General features: G+C 39.9%; 1 protein-coding gene across 3 annotated transcripts in view; it reads right to left on the bottom strand.

The window, feature by feature from the left end:
• Positions 1-17,029, bottom strand: part of CAMK2A (calcium/calmodulin dependent protein kinase II alpha) — a 177,991-nt gene that overhangs the window by 12,191 nt on the left and 148,771 nt on the right. For 2 of the 3 annotated variants that reach the window (XM_070739068.1, XM_070739071.1), the window contains exons 12-15: positions 16,376-16,418; positions 12,461-12,501; positions 6,988-7,036; positions 790-865 (exon numbers count right to left, since the gene is read on the bottom strand). In XM_070739068.1, the coding sequence (XP_070595169.1) occupies positions 790-865; positions 6,988-7,036; positions 12,461-12,501; positions 16,376-16,418 (209 nt within the window). Of the gene's footprint in view, positions 1-789; positions 866-6,987; positions 7,037-8,095; positions 8,129-12,460; positions 12,502-16,375; positions 16,419-17,029 lie in introns of all 3 variants that reach the window. The other variant, XM_070739070.1, reaches the window with a different exon arrangement.

The raw sequence follows: 17,029 nt of genomic DNA, 5'->3' as shown, positions 1-17,029 counted from the left end.
TTTTTTTTTTAATATGTGGAAACTACTCTCTTAACTCATAATTACCCACCAAGAATATACCCTTGTATTGTAATTCATGGATGTTTTGCTACCATTAATTAGCTTTTCTGTCCTTTTAATAATGAAAAAAGAAATGGTATTACAAATGAAGGTCAATGACTCCACCACAATATTGCAAGAACAAGCAATTTGCCTTATTTGAATCGTCTTTTAAAATGTTTGCCATTAATTCCATGTCTTTCAAGGTGTCTTCTAGGCTCTAACAATGATATGTTTGAATCACCTTGCTACTTAATTATTTACAGAACTAATAGTGGTTTTTGAATACTTGTTTTCTTTTTTTAAAAAAAACCACCTTCATTCTCAGGGATAAAAGAAAAACAAGGTTTTTATCTCCTATTCTTCATTAATGCATTCATGCAGTTCATCCTCTCAGTCAGGAATCATAATTTAGTCAGCTGTAACAGCTGAGATTTATCACTGGTCCAGAATAATCCACTTTTTTTGTAATTATGATGGAAAATAATAACAAGATAACTTACAATGGGCAGAATGAACAGAAAGTTCCCAAGGTCCTTTTCTAGCTGTGTTTTAAATACTAATCAAAGAAGCTCACTAATATGCTTGCCTTCATATAGCAAGCTGACATTTCAAAACTCGCCAACTTCACTAGCTGTTTTCCATAGATAAGGCATTTATAATTACTAACTACACTCCTACACACTGGGCAAGCTGAGCGGAGTGCTTTTTCCCTCTATACAAACCAAAACACACAGCAGGTACACTCACGTGTAGGACTCAAAGTCCCCGTTACTTATTGCTTCGATCAGCTGCTCTGTCACCTTAATGATTTCCTGTTTCCGTACTGTTGGATTTAAAACAAGAGAAGAGAAGCAGTGAAACTATTGAATGGTAAATGACAATGATAAGGAGCCCTTCTTAGAACTGCCTGTCTGTTTCTGCTGAGCATTGGAAATGCACAGAACAGGTGGATAACTTTTTCTCATCCCTGCATGCTGCCTGCGTGCTGGAAATGGCATGCCAACTCATCCCACCTGGAAAGTGTGGCTTTGCTGGCCTTCACACGTGTGGGGCCAGTGAAACCCAGAAGTGCAGTAGTCCATTGCGTATGTACATGCTGGTACCTGAACTAACGGTTTCTGGCACAGACACGCACCCGACGAACAGATAGTCATCACATATGTGTGCAGAGGAAACCCAGAAGTTTGGGTGGTGGCTCTTCTGGGTTTCGCTTACCCCACGCACATGAAGGCCAGCTAGCCAGGATGCATGTGTGCACCAGAATGGAGCAAACAAGTAAATGAGGCTGTTTGTCCTGTGCTGGATGCCTCTGCATGCTGCTTCCGGCACATGTTCCATAGGTTCGCCACTACGGGCATAGAATGTGATTGGGTATAGAAATCAAATTTCACTATTTGCAGAATCAGGTTGCTACTTCTTGCTGCTTTGAAGATATACTCAAGTCTTTGGGACACCTCAGCAGCCGCACTGATGATAAATAAGATCTTCAGTGTCTTTAGGGCAGAGGTCCCCAACCGCCGGTCCGCGGACCGGGACCGGGCCGTTGGGGTTTTTCAGCCGGTCCGCGCCGCCGCTGACAGCTAGCTTTGGCTGCCGGGGGGGCGGGGAGGATTAAATCCTCCCCCCCTCCAGGAGCAGCAAAAGCCTAAGCGGCGGGGTGCATTTCGGCAATGCCTTCCCTCCGCGGTGGGGGGTGCAGGGCAGGCGCAGGCAGCCCCAGGAGACGCCGCCGCTATCCGGGCGCGGCGAAAGCGAGTCGGTCGAAAGGCTGCCCGGGTCGCGCCTGCGGTCGTCCTCGCGCTCCCATCGCGCAACAAGTGCGGGCTTGTTGTGGCTGCCGCGCGCCGCTTTGCCTCCCTCTGCTGCGAGCCTTCGGGGCTCCGGGGCGGCGCGGCTGGTGGGAGGGCAGCTTCCAGCGGGACGTTGATGGGTCTTGGAAAGCTTTCTCGTGGCGGTGGCTCTGGCGCGGCTGCAGAGCGTTGGTGGGAGCGGGAACTCCGTCGGATCGCCCGAACTCCAAAGCCTCAGCGAGGTTTGGCTGCCGGGGGGGCGGGGAGGATTAAATCCTCCCCCCCTCCAGGAGCAGCAAAAGCCTAAGCGGCGGAGTGCGCCCTTTGCATTTCGGCATTGGCGCTCTCTCCTCCAGGAGCAGCAAAAGCCTCAGCGACTGATCGCGTCGTTTGCCTTTCTGCTCCATCGCTGAGGCTTTTGCTGCTCGTGGAGGGGAGAGCGCCAATGCCGAAATGCAAAGGGCGCACCCCGCCGCTTAGGCTTTTGCTGCTCGTGGAGGGGGGGTTGGCGGTGCCGATACCAAATGCTTTCCCTCCGCGGTGGGGGGTGCAGGGCAGGCGCAGGCAGCCCCAGGAGACAAAGAGTGAATGAGAGAAAGGAAAGAGAGAGAAAGGGAGGGAGAGAAAGGAGTGAGAGATAGAAAGGATAGAGAGTAAGAGGGAATGAGAGAAAGGAAAGAGAGAGAAAGGGAGAGAGAGAAGGAAAGAGTGAGAGATAGAAAGGATAGAAAGAGGGAATGAGAGAAAGGAAAGAGAGAAAGGGAGGGAGAGAAGGAAAGAGTGAGAGATAGAAAGGATAGAAAGAGGGAATGAGAGAAAGGAAAGAGAGAAAGGGAGGGAGAGAAGGAAAGAGTGAGAGATAGAAAGGATAGAAAGAGGGAATGAGAGAAAGGAAAGAGAGAGAAAGGGAGGGAGAGAAGGAAAGAGTGAGAGATAGAAAGGATAGAAAGAGGGAATGAGAGAAAGGAAAGAGAGAGAAAGGGAGGGAGAGAAGGAAAGAGTGAGAGATAGAAAGGATAGAAAGAGGGAATGAGAGAAAGGAAAGAGAGAGAAAGGGAGGGAGAGAAGGAAAGAGTGAGAGATAGAAAGGATAGAAAGAGGGAATGAGAGAAAGGAAAGAGAGAGAAAGGGAGGGAGAGAAGGAAAGAGTGAGAGATAGAAAGGATAGAAAGAGGGAATGAGAGAAAGAGGAAATGAAGGAAATGAACCCCACCCCCATATGACCAAAGCGCCCCCCCCCCACCGGGCCATGGAAAACTGGTCTAGCTTAATGCCGGTCCCTGGTGCAAAAAAGGTTGGGGACCTCTGCTTTAGGGAATAGGTTTTCTGCATATGAAAAACTATCTGAACTAGAATGAATTATGCAAAGCAAAAACAACTACAGCAGCCATTGCCTTCGGGACCGTCTTCTGCTGCACGAATCCCAGCAGCCGATAAGGTCCCACAGAATTGGCCTTCTCCGGGCCCCATCGACTAAACAATGTCATCTGGAGGGCCCCAGGAGAAGAGCCTTCTCTGTGGTGGCCCTGGCCCTCTGGAATCAACTCCCTCCAGAGATTAGAACCGCCCCCACCCTCCTTGCCTTTCATAAGTTACTGAAGACCCACCTATGCCGCCAGGCATGGGGTGCTTGAGGTATCCCCAGGCTAATGTGATTTACTTATGTATGATATGATTAAATTGTATGGTTTTTTAATGATATGGGTTTTTAGATGTTGTTTTTAAGTATTGGATTTGTCACATTGTTTATCGTTGTTGTGAGCTGCTCCGAGTCTTCGGAGAGGGGTAGCATACAAATCTAATTAATAATAATAATAATAATAATAATAATAATAATAATAATAAGCAGCAGCTAGAGAAATTAGTGAAATACGAAGATCTAAAAATCGAGCTGCAATGACTCTGGCATAAGCCAGTGAAAGTGGTCCCAGTGGTACTTGGCACGCTGGGCGCAGTACCAAAGGATCTCAGCAGACATTTGAAAACCATCGGAGTTGACAAAATCTCCATCTGTCAATTGCAAAAGGCCGCTTTACTGGAATCGGCAAACGTAATTCGCCATTACATCACGCAGTCCTATGTCCTTGGGAAGGGCCCGACTCGTGATGAAATACGAAATCCAGCATAGTGATCTTGTTTGCTGTGTTGTACTGACATAATAATAATAATAATACACAAAACCAAAAATTAATGAGTGTGCTGTCTTTCACTTTAAAATCTTCAGAGGATGAGGAATACAGCATTTCTGCACTACTGTTGTGTGCCATGCGGAGATTGGCGTCATCCCTCATTAACCTCACTTCACCCTGAGTTCAGCTTTGGTTTTGGCTCTGCCCTGGTTTGTTTGTTTATTTAAGTACTGCAAAGCTGGTGCTTTTCTTTGCAGTTGTGCAGGTTTTTGTGTGGGGGGTGGGTTGGGGGTGTAGTTCACCGGCCCATTGCATAAACTTTTGTCTCATCTCACTTCCTGGCTCTGAGCTCAAGGAAAAAACCCGTTATCTCCCAAGAATAATTTAGCATCATGTTTTTGAAATTCGCCTGTTCCTATATGCATTGTTTAGAAGTCATCCCCTTCCCCCCAGCATTCAATTACAGCTGCAACATGCAATTATGATCACAGCTATTGGAAAAAAGCAACCAATAGCAGAATTGTTAATGTACTTGCATTTCACCTTCACAGTTGTTTAAATATAACAATAGCAGCCAGGCAGCTGGGAAGTGTTTGCACTATTTTAATGTGTGTTTTTTTTTTAGAAACAATTGACCTTCCCTTGAAGAACTTCTTATCAGTTTTTTTTTACCCAGAAGTCAGCAAACACAAGAACTCATACTGAAAAATATGGATGGGAAGGTTAGTAATTTCTTTTTCCACTTAGGGGTTACAAGAGTCATTCAGAAAGTGAAACACTCATTGAATTATCTTCTTTGAAACCTCCTAAGAGCAGTGTAAAGAAAAGGTAAGCATCAGCTGGCTGATAGAGCTCTCTAAACATAGGTTAGCCCCAGCTAATGAAGCATCATAACTCCAGGGACATAACATTCATAAAGGAAAGATATAGGAGATGAGGAAAAGTAAAAATGTCTCAATAGTTTATGTCTGCTTTTTCTCAGAAAGGAACTGACCCCAAACAAACTACTGTAATATCACCGAGGGAAGGAAGGAGTTGCAGCTAATTCTAAACAAGGGGAAGCTAAAAGCATATTTGGCAAATTTAAACAAATTCCATACTACTAGGAGGCAGAAGGATGTAGAAGAGATGGTTGCACAACTCTTGCAATCTTTCCTGGGAAACTGGTGACATCTCCCAAAAGTGGAGGCAACAAAAGGTGTCCCTATTTTCAGAAAAGTAAAGAATGTGTATGACGGAAGGAATTGCAGACCTATTAGCTTGACTGAGTTGATTTTTAACAGAATATTTCTGAGCACTTAAATAGGAATGAAACAATTCGCCAGAAATAGAATGGATTAATTACAAGCAAGTCATGTCAGACTAATTCTACGTTCTATTTAATGGAGTCATTATCTTAATAAGTGGGAATGTCATGGGCATAGTATATCTTGACCTCAGCAGCAAAGAAAAAGTATCTGTTATCCTTATTAATAAAATGGTAAAAGGTGGACAAAAAGATATAACAGTCATAACTGGTTGAGTGACCACACCCATTGAATCTGTTCTGGATCCTATGTTGCTCAACATTTTTATTGTGCATCTAGACCAGTATTTTTCAAACTTGGCAACTTTGAGGTATGTGTACACTCAGAAAGAGACATAAAAATAAAAAATCTCTCTGGCTAATTCTCTGTTTAGCAGTTTATTCAAGAATAAAATCTATATAAAGGCACACAGCCTTGGCTGACAGTGATATATTAACATATTTGTAAAACTTTGTAACTGAATCTCTACACCAGTTTGTTTAAAAGAACATCTAAGTGGATATTGAGGTATAAGGATGGTTAAATTACTCCTTCCCCCCTTTATTTTTTCTCCAAATTGCCATCCCCGATGACTTCTCTTTCTGGGATACAAAATTGATATTGACTGGATTCATATTTGCCCTGAAGAATTATATGGGGGTGAAAAACATGTCTCAGTTCAACTCTGCTGGTTGAAATATTTTTAAAAGATGGTTTGTATTTGTATTTATTAGATTTGTATGCTGCCCCTGTCTGAAGACTCGGGGCGGCTAACAACAATATAAAAAGACAATGTAAACAAATCTAATATTAAAAATAATCCACTATCCAGATCATTTTTTTTGTTTTTCTTATCGACAATTGTTAAGTCCAGGTTGTTATGTGGCAAGTGCCTGCCTGTCTGTTTGAATTCTAAAGTCCCAGAGAAATTTAACTTCTCCATTTTTTATCAGTTCATTGTATTGTTTTTTTATACTGAGGCCCCTGTGCAATTTTAAAGGCCCTTTGCTGCTACTGAAAGCCAAACTAATAAGAATGGCTTGATGTATGTGCTCCTGCTAACCTCTGTTCTCTTTTTCAACCAAATTCCATTTCTCATTACCTCTGTGCCACAGAATGATTTAGTTTAATGCAGTGCCGGGGAAGAGCTCTGACAGACCATGTTTTGAAGACAATTACAAGCAATAGCTGGAAAAGGGAAATAAAAATATACCAAAGAAATTTTCTAAAGCATGTGGATTGTTTGGTCTCCTTAGCATTCTATTCTATTCGATTTAGCTTTATAGCTATAGCATGCAGTTTGACATTTGTGCCTTGGAAAAGGACAGATACATCTAGGAATCACAGGACTTTGGCAGCGGAGGGAGATACCCAGATCAATACTCAGTGCTAGTCTCAGATACACTGCAACAGCAAGATTGTAGGGGATTATCACATCGTTCATCATCTCTCCTATAATTGTATAATCCTAGGAACCAGATTGCATAGATAGCAGAACTGCAGTCAGTAATACACATGAAATTTAATTGTCCTCTATTAACTGAAATTATAGTTGAAGCAATATTGCGCTAGATAATTTTGTACCGTTGTGATAGCTAAGGCATGTATTTGTATTTGGGTAATGAGAATTGGGTCATAATGTTTCCTTCAGTAATGAACTGATTTGAACTCTGAGTTATTGACTCAAAATGATTAGAAACAATGCCATACTATTTCTGCAAAAATCATCTTATATTGTACCTTTAGTGTCTTCATCTTCAATGGTGGTATTTGTACTCTCTGAAGATTCCTGGACCAGAAAAGAAAAAAAAAGAAAAGGAAAAAGCAAAATATTGGAGCAGGGTAAGACTATTTCAACTTTGTTTCAGAACTGTTTCTTAACCTTTCATTATTAAGCATCAAACACTGCAAAGAAACAAAAACAAGGTAATCCTCAGTACAGGTCAATAACTGCAACTGTTCCTTTATATTTGTAACACTTTCCGGGATTTCTATCCAAAAGTTACAAAACTAAGCAGGAGGTCCAACTGCATTATCATGTAAAAACATAATTGTCTTTCTTGCAATTGTCTACCATCATAAAGAAGACTGATCAATATAGCAGGAATGAAGGTCCCGAAATTACCTATTGTTAGGAGGAATAAGAGGGCTGTGTAGAAGTGAAAGACAGTATGTACAAATTAACAGGAGGGAACTTGGATGAGGGAGAGAGGGAGACTGTGCAGGAGTGAAAGAGGCCACATTGAGTAGATAGTAAAGAAAGAAATGTACAGTAAAACAAAGAGGGTTTCTAAGACCCACATAGACCATCAAAGCCTGACACACACTTTCTTCCATAAACAGCCAAGTGGTACACAAATTAACATAGAGAAAGGGGAGCAATTTACTCTCCAACATTATCAACAAGACAGCTCTGGCAGCTATATTGGGATTACTCATTCATCCCACCAGAGACCTTTTAAAAAACATATCTCGGCCTCAAACAACAAATTGACCAAGCTTCATCAGCTGTCTGATTGCTTGTGACTGCACAGTTCCAGCAGAGCCATATTAGATGGCCGTTTTCCTTCATGTCTCCTTGGATGGAGGCAGTTTGCACATCTGCTAAATGATAAGCACCACTGAAAACCTTTCCCTAGAAATTCAAATTAGGTTCTCAGTGCTCTTCGGTGGGCTTCAGCTTCTTTTTGTGCCATCCATTCCTGTTTAATGGGATTTGTAGGGGAGATGCTGCACCGAAGAGGTTCAACTTTCAACCCAACCCTCTATGTTTTCTAAGAACAGGAATGGTTGGAAGACGTTGAGAGGCCCAACATTACCAGCATTGAGGAAGACAAAGGACACTCACCATTAACTGAACGCTGGAACTGGACTTTCTTTTCTGGAAAAACAAGGAGAAGAGATGGGACAAGAAGAGACACAGAGTGAGAAAGAAAGAAGCGAACAGAACATGGGATGCCGGGGAACCTGGGACACTTGTGGTGATCCCTCTAAGAAAATGGGGTTTCTTGTGGGTAAGCCTGATGCTTAAATGAAGAGTTCCATAAAGACAACAGCCATCGTACACAGAATGCTAGTCTAAAATTTCACGCACCAGGAGCAATTCAATCAACATGGTCCAATTTGCACCCGGGGTGCTACTCATCTTTGCTGCCTATGAATCTTACCCTAACACAGCGTTGACATCTAATTCTCAATTTAGTACATTTCTTCTCCAAGCCAAAGCAAATATTTCCAAGTGGAAATTTTCCAAGCTGAATGCACATTAGATATCAGACTAAAACTACCTGCCTCGCCAAGAGGAAAGATTGTAATAGGCAAAGATAGTAGAATAGGGGAAAACTGTTCATTTAGAATCAAGAAGATAAGCTAGAAGGAATTCAAACAGCCCTCTAACTCAACTTAGTGAGGTGGGACATGTTACACCACCAATATCTGAATCTTTCATAAATAAGTGTTGAAGTGCTGAAAGTCTACCTTTGATACAGATGAAATCGATTGCTTCACCAAATGATTAATGGCTGTACTCTTCTAAAAAACACATTTACAGAGTGTTTTGCATGGATATGTGAAGCATATCTGATCCCACACAGTCACTTTTCAAGATACCCACATTATGCCTCTGCATTGATTACCAGGTAGCAAAACTGTAGGTTTGATGTAGTGACAGTGGAGTACAGAATACGATTTTGCCTGGAGACAAATTCTCGCAAGAGGAAAATCTGGAAACTGGATTTTAATGATGAGAAAATACTTTCATTCCCACTAAAAAAAGAAGAGGGTTGCTAAGCTTTTTATTTGGAAATAAAAATAATAAATAGATGTTATTCATATCATGTCTGCTTCCTTCCTAGATTTCTGCAAAGTGCAATAATCATTAACTGTATATAGGAATGTGTTAACATATGTTTTCCTTAGAATTTTTTTTATAAATGAGGATGACTAAAACTATATATTTTTTTCTATATGGGTAATGTTTAACTTCAAAAAAAATTACATACTTTAATTACAATCTAAGGAGCAGAGATTATATTTCCTATATTTAATATAACTTCAGAATGGCATCAAAAATCACCCTTATACTAAATTGTGAAAATCAGCTTCTCATTAATTGCTGACATGGACTCATGTTACACCACAAATTAGCATTTTGCATATTAAGAGCAGAAATCCTAGAAATAACCCAAAAAGTGCACACTGGAAGGGAATTGACTTGCTACACTTCAGAAGTTTAATGGGCACTCAGAATGCCCAGCCGGCGACTTAACGCGGGCCAGGATTTGCGGCAGGGCCAGGGAAACACGGCCCTCAGCTTCTGCCGCCATCTTGAATGGCCAGGATCTCACGAGATTTCGCGAGATCCCGGCCATGCCTGGTCATCGGCCATGGCTAATGACGTTGCCAGGGGCGGAGCCTGCCAGCCCTATAAAAATGGCTGTGCAGGCTCGGGGCCTCCTTTTCGCCCCTGACAATGAGCAGGCGAACAGGATTGAATGGTGAGACCTCCCACATACATGGCATGGCTGGGTTCCAGGTGAGGGCGCAACCCCTTCACCTGGATCAGCATGGAGCTACGCCCTATGTTGCCCCGGAAGCTTTTATGATGTCATTTCCGCCCCGGAAGTATTTCAGTTGACCTCTGCGGGTCCACGTTAGGTTGAATTAAATTAATTTTAATTTAATTAATAAAAATGACCCAGTTTTAAATCCAGCTCTGTGTCCGCGTTGTCATTCCATCTCTGCTGGAAATGTTTTTAAGTTCCCTCTTGCTTATCATCATTAGTATCCAGCTTGGGGTTTTGTACTCTGCTTTGCTTTGGTAGCAATTCTTGTGGGCATGCTTACTTGGACAAGGTAGAAAGTACTGCCCTTCCAAAAGGATGTAGCATCTCAGCACTTCAGATATTGGGTTCAGCAGAGCACTTCAGGTGCTTCACACAGCCTTTAGAAACTGGTTTCAAATGTGAGTACTGCAAATTAAATTATGATATGCTTCAGATCATGAGGGTAGAGGTAGCAATTCATGTCCATTGGCATTCTGGAATCCTCACTCTTTTCTATCATCTACTGTACGTATAACTTATCTTGTTTTAAATGATTGCTTCACAACTGTCCTCTGAATATTTTTTTTTAAAAAAACAGATCTTACTATCTATAGTGGAACTAGCTAGGCTATGGTAATTCCATTGAAAACTTAGTAAAAGATACAGTAGGAAATCTTACTGGACAATAATTATAAAGGTAGTCAGACATGACACGATGCAACACAAAAGCAGTGGCCTCATTTAAGTAGGACAAACATACAGTAAAAGAACACAGTACAGGGAAGTGAACTTAGTAATTTAGGACATAGGATGTGACATGGTGGAGTGCAGTGATTGCATTAATTCAGTGTTTGGAAATGTGATTCTGAATGGGACAGTGTTGCCGCTGGTTAAAAATAATTTTTTTTAATGAGCTGTTGTTGTATCCAAACAAGAATAACTTTATAAAATGAACTATTCATGGAAAGAATCCTACTTCCAAGTTTAAAACATTTGCTTCTTGGGAGCAGTTTATCAAACCATGGATTTTATTAGTAAAATACAGAAATCTTGTGACCACAAATCTGACATTTGTGCTTTGAAACAAAATGAGTAAAAACTTTTCCAGTGCACACAGAAATAAGAGGGGGAAAAGTATAAGAATTTATCAGTAAGCTAGTATAACTATTGTAAAGGAGGAAACTGATTCTTTGGATTAGTTTCTGAGTGAAATTAATAGTGAGAGCACCAGGAGAGGCTGTTAGTACCAGGAACAGCCAGCTGCCTCAGCATAAATATATATCTTGGCCCAGTCAGAATCTCCAAGGCATATATATGGTCATTCTCTGAAACCACATTCCTTTCCACACCCTCAAACACCATCAAGTCACCAGCTGAACTGTGAAAGGGTTGCCAGACACCTTTCCAGAAAATTCCAGAGCAATGGAAGTAGTATTACAGCTAAAAAGAGAAAAGTTGTTCATGCTTGAATCCATTTCTCACTAAAGTCATGAACCAGCTTTCAAAGTGTCAATGGCCTTACAAAAGCCGAAGACATTGAAGTACTGTTCCTGGATTTACTACCTTCTCCTTAGACTCAGAGGTGACAACAACCACTGAATTCTTTAATCTATCTCAGGTTTCCAAAGTTCCTTTATCATATTAATGAGGTAGAGTGTAATTTTTTTTAAAAAAAAAAAAACCCACAACAAACTATTCACTTTTAAAAAAAGATAACAGCTGGGATTCTTACCACTGTTCAAAACCTAAGCTAGAAACAAAATAATGTACCGAACAGATCTTGCTAAATCAAATCACCATTCACTTTTCCCACTGGCCATGTTGGGTGGGACCACTGGGAATTGTGGTATTTTTAATCCAAATTTTAAACTAACTTCCCATTTCTCTTCTTAAGCTCCCCTTACATAGGAGTAGAAATGCCAGAGGCAGTGTAGAATACAGCTGTCATATTGATCTGGCATATTTGTAAAGTGATAAGGGCTACTCCTCCTTTGCTTGAAAAAACAATTCACTAAGGAACTTATATTTAAAGAGATCAAGAGGAATTCACACTAGGGTTTATTGTGAGATTATACACAGCCACAGAAATATTCTGGGATATTAAATACCATAGGGGAAACTTTAAATTACAGTTCTACAAGAAGGCAGCATCACTATAACTTCTGAAAACTTAAATCAGTTCTGAGCCTAGATTATTTCTAAGTAATATAATTATCAGATGATGTGGTTTTCAGTTCCGTACTGAAACATAGAAGATTAGAAGAAAGGCACAATGTTTTCTACAATTTATAAAACTAAGTAAGAATGGAAAAAGAATTGTTAGAATATGTTTCTCAGCCTCAATGAGCAGGTCAAAATATTGCTTAGTTCTCTATATTGTCTTTTCACAATTCTGCTCTCTTGTTTTTTTTAAAAAAACATTTATTTTGTTATGGATTAAGCAAGCAAACTGAGGATAAACTAGGCAACTATTGCTATATGTAAGCTTCATACGATATAAACTTTCCCCCCTTCAGTTGTATTTTCTGAAGAAAAGGCAAGGATGGGAACAATGTGTCTACAAATTGAGAAACACATGAAGATCTGGGCCACGCTGGGACCCACTATTAGAGAAGACATATCCAAGCGTATTTGTCGTCTTGTAGGATCCAGAAATGAAAAGGGCTTACCTTCACACCATCATTCTTCTTGTTGCCACCGCTTTTCCCTCCTGTGGGGAAAAGGTACCAGGTCAAGAGGCATAAGCACGATAGGAGAGTTAGAAGAGTGAGAATCAGCAACATGAGGAAAACTCTCTTAAGAGCAGGAGACAAAGGGAACTGAAAGCCACACAATCAGTGCTGCAGCATTCTCTGATAATAATCCAGCAGTGGGAAGGAAGTCCCTCAGAAACCCATGAAACTTGCACACTGGATTACTATGATCCTTCCAGTTGAAAAAAACAAGCCACGGCCATTTATAGTCATGTATTCCCAAGTTTTTGAAGAAGTCAAAACAGAGCCCAGCAATGTTGGTGAACCAAAGGAGCATTCTCTGTGAAGTTCATTTATTCCTTCTTGAAAGGACTAAGGATCTTCCCACCACATGGCCATAGTGATTTAGTCTTCTCTTTGAAACCACTCCCCTTTCTAAGTTTGCTGGTCACACTTAGAACAGTTCACGAATGGTTCGATAAGTGTTCTCTTGCCTGCTTTTCTCACTCTCAGGCTCTCCTGCTAATTTTAGTCCCCCATGCTGGTGGAGATCACGTGCTGCATTTATGACATCCTGACAGCTGCAGCCCACATTTTGACAATGATAAAAAGCAGGCCTCTTCTTTTCTACTCTTTGCCCATTGCCATTGCAGACCTGGATTACTATAATTGGTTCACACTGGATAGAAAACTTCATACTATGAAGTTTTTGATTTTTATTTTATTTTTTTGCCATTGTGATGAACCTGTAACATTTCCTGTATTCTCAGCCAATTAACCTTTCCACAGCTCCAGGTTTTGTTTTGTTTTTAAACTTGTTTCCTTAGCTTGTTAAGATCTATATCCTCTCTGATTTCCCAAGTTGTTAGGATGTTTTTCTCATGCTCTTATGCTCTTATTCCATGAATTACGCATCTACTGCATAATCTTCCAAGTGTGTTATATTTTTCTACAACTTGGGGTTTTAAAAATCTCTACTATGTATTTTCCACTTGCTGAAATTCTTAACTGCTCAGGTTTAACAAATAACATACTTTATTACATGAGCTGATATGTAAAAGCAGCAGCCAATTATGGTTTTGCATCCAACAGTTCCCAAAGTGACACATATGCTGTATATGAGAATGGGGACTGTACATATTGTAATTTTATAAGCAGAAATCTGTTTGGGGGTTTATTGGGGGGGGGGCAGAAATAGCCTTAATGTCATGATGTCTGTTCATAACAATTGTTTCTTCCAGAAAGGTTATCTGTCCCAATCAATCAAATTCTAAAAATAAGGGAGACTTGTTGGAGCAGATGCAATGTCTCTGATGATACCACATTGTTTAAACCAGTGTTTCCCAACCTTGGCAACTTGAAGATATCTGGACTTCAACTCCCAGAATGCCCCAGCCAGCTGGCTGGGGAATTCTGGGAGGTGAAGTCCAAATATCTTCAAGTTACCAAGGTTGGGAAACACTGGTTTAAACAATATGTTTCTTACAATAATTGGGATGACTTTGAAGACCAGAAGACCTAAGGATGGTAAATTGTTCAGGGGCTCTAAATCTATACTCTGGGTACCCAGCATACCCAGTCGAGTGTATGATTGTGATGGAATGAAGGTGGATGATTGTTTTCAATAATTGGAGTTTTTAGATTAGATCTAGATGAATTTTAATGTTTGGGTTTCTTATATGTTCCATTTTGTATTCATGCTTGTTGTAAGCCACACCGAGTCCAAGGAGGAGGGTGGCCTAGAAATCAAAATAATAAGTAAGTAAGTAAGTAAGTAAGTAAGTAAGTAAGTAAGTAAGTAAGTAAGTAAGTAAGTAAGTAAGTAAGTAAGTATAATCTTCCATACATTTTTCTATTTCTTATTTAAAGCCATCATTTGATTACTTTCCAAATACAATATCGATCAAAAGATCCCACTTATTTCTTGTGGATCCATTTTTCTTCATGTAATATTTCAGCAAGTGGAAGTTGTAATTTGAAGATTTCCCGCAAATTGAAGATTTCTTTGGAAAATCCCATAAAATTGCCTTAGTTTCCTGAACAATGATTTTTAAAACTAACTCCGAGTCTATATAATTATGACAAAGTAACAAGTTGTGGGTAGACGTTAATGCCTTATTTTACTTCACCAAAGGAGTCAGATGTCAATGCCCCACCGCCCCAACATCACTCTTCACTTCCCCTTTTCCTTCCTAATTTCTCTAATATGTACTTTTGTATTCTCTTTATATGTCACATTACAAATTAATAAAAAGAATTATAATAAAAAAGTAGTTCTATACAATTCTTATTCAAGAAGGAAATACTTTTATCCTAATGCCTGTACTCTAGAAAGATATTATTATTATTATTATTATTATTATTATTATTATTATTCCTTAAAGAGATTCATCTCACAGGATGGTGCATTCTAGGGCAAAACCCCTTTGATTAATAACCATGCTACCCCACATTTCTCACAGAATAGTATAAAATGAGATTTCTATTATTTTTCAAGTTCTTTCTATTAATTAATTAATAATAATAATAGTAATAATAATAATAATAATAATAATAATAATAATAATAATAGAGAAATTAGTGAAATACGAAGATCTAAAAATCGAGCTGCAACGACTCTGGCATAAGCCAGTGAAAGTGGTCCCAGTGGTACTTGGCACGCTGGGCGCAGTGCCAAAGGATCTCAGCGGACATTTGAAAACCATCGGAATTGACAAAATCTCCATCTGTCAATTGCAAAAGGCCGCTTTACTGGGATCAGCAAACGTAATTCGCCGCTACATCACGCAGTCCTAGGTGCTTGGGAAGCGCCCGACTGGTGATGAAATACGAAATCCAGCATAGTGATCTTGTTTGCTGTGTTGTACTGAAAAATAATAATAATAATACCTTTTCTATTTTTATTTCCTGTCTATTTTCCCCACTTACATCATATCACTTCCCTTTCTACCTTCTTTCTCCTTCTCTCCCACTTTCCTATTTTCCTCCTCTCTCCTTCTTCCCTTCTTTCTCTACTTCCTCTTCTCCTTCTTGTCCCTTCCCTAAGTGAGTTTAATCCTAATCAATCTTTTAGTCAACAGACAGGTTACTCATATCCCTAACTAAATTTAATAATGGGTGCAGCGCTTAAATTTATATTTTTTTCAATATCCATGTCCATATGTATGTCTTATATTTTCCTAGGTATCAGTTGATGTTCCTCAAGCTATTTTGATGAGCTGTTAATCCAAGGGAGTTTACATTTATCACACTCTGTGAATTGGGGCCTGAGCTATGATTAATTACATTAGCTTTTCGGCTTTAAGTGAATAAAAGGGTATGGGGGTTGGTTATTGAAGGAAAAATTAGTCATATTGTTTAGGAATACTAGACTGCATAAAAGAATCTTTCTTTTACGAAATTATAAGGAATTAATCTTAAGAATCTTCAGTGCTACCTCCTGCAGAGCTACAGAATGTGAAGATTGTATTAAATATTCTCATGGATTCTTCTGCCAAAGAAACTCTTTCTTACTTCCACATTCAAAAAGGAAACTTTTAGAGATGTTGTTAAAATACAGTAAGGGAAATAAGGATCAGATCATTTGCTAGATTGGTGGTACATTTAAGTCAGAGTCCAAGAATACACATACTGTAACATAAGATCTTCAGACCTTTCTCCTCAGGTCACCACTATCAGGTGATTTATGGGTTACAATTTAAATTTAATTTGTTTCCCCTCTTCTCTTTCTTGTATGAACATTTTAACAAACACAGAAAAAAAGTCATTTGGGAATCACATAAAAATGTCCAAACCTGCTTGTGGAAGTCTTAGTGCAGCAACCAGCCATAATTTCTAAGTTAGTAGCCAATAAGTGATGAGGTAGCAAGTAAATAGAGTTGGGTTACCTACCAGAAAAATTACGGGTTGCTAACATTGTAGTGAGGATTGCACCCTGGAACATACAAAAGACAAAAAGGGAAACAGGACACAATGTTGGATTTAGAATCAGGGCTATTCCCCTTCCCGCCCCTGTTCACTCTAATAGTTCCTTTTTGTTAAAAACATCCCATGGAAAATGGAGCTGGCTGAGCTACAAGGGGAATGTACCTTTGGCCCCATTTCAGGGCAGGATGAATATAGTTCAGGGAAGATATTAATAGAAACAGCAAACAGTTTGCAGAAATCAAGTCACTGGATATTAGCTCAGGGATTTTTAACTGCAAGTTTCCAAATGGTGGACAGAGAGTTTATTATAGCCATCTTATATAGAGATTAAAAAGCTTTCCTTCCAATGTTAATGAAATTCCATTCTCCACTAAACAAGTAATGCTTGAGCTCTGAAGGGGCCAGAGTAACTGATAAATGTCTTGTGGTATTAAAGAGGATTTCCTGCAGTATCTCAAGTGTAATCTCAAATATGCCATCTATCTTTGAGACATTCAACAGATTAAAACTCTTTGGATGCATCAGTCATTTGTCTCAGGCAGAGGTGGGTTCCTCCCGGTACAGATCGGTTCGCCCGAACTGTTGGCGACTCACTGGTGACATTATGATGATTGGTTC

Source organism: Erythrolamprus reginae, chromosome 2, assembly GCF_031021105.1.
Source record: "Erythrolamprus reginae isolate rEryReg1 chromosome 2, rEryReg1.hap1, whole genome shotgun sequence".
Classification (NCBI taxonomy): domain Eukaryota; kingdom Metazoa; phylum Chordata; class Lepidosauria; order Squamata; family Dipsadidae; genus Erythrolamprus; species Erythrolamprus reginae.
The sequence above is the reverse complement of the archived record's forward strand: the minus strand, read 5'-3'. Positions and strand labels throughout refer to the sequence as shown.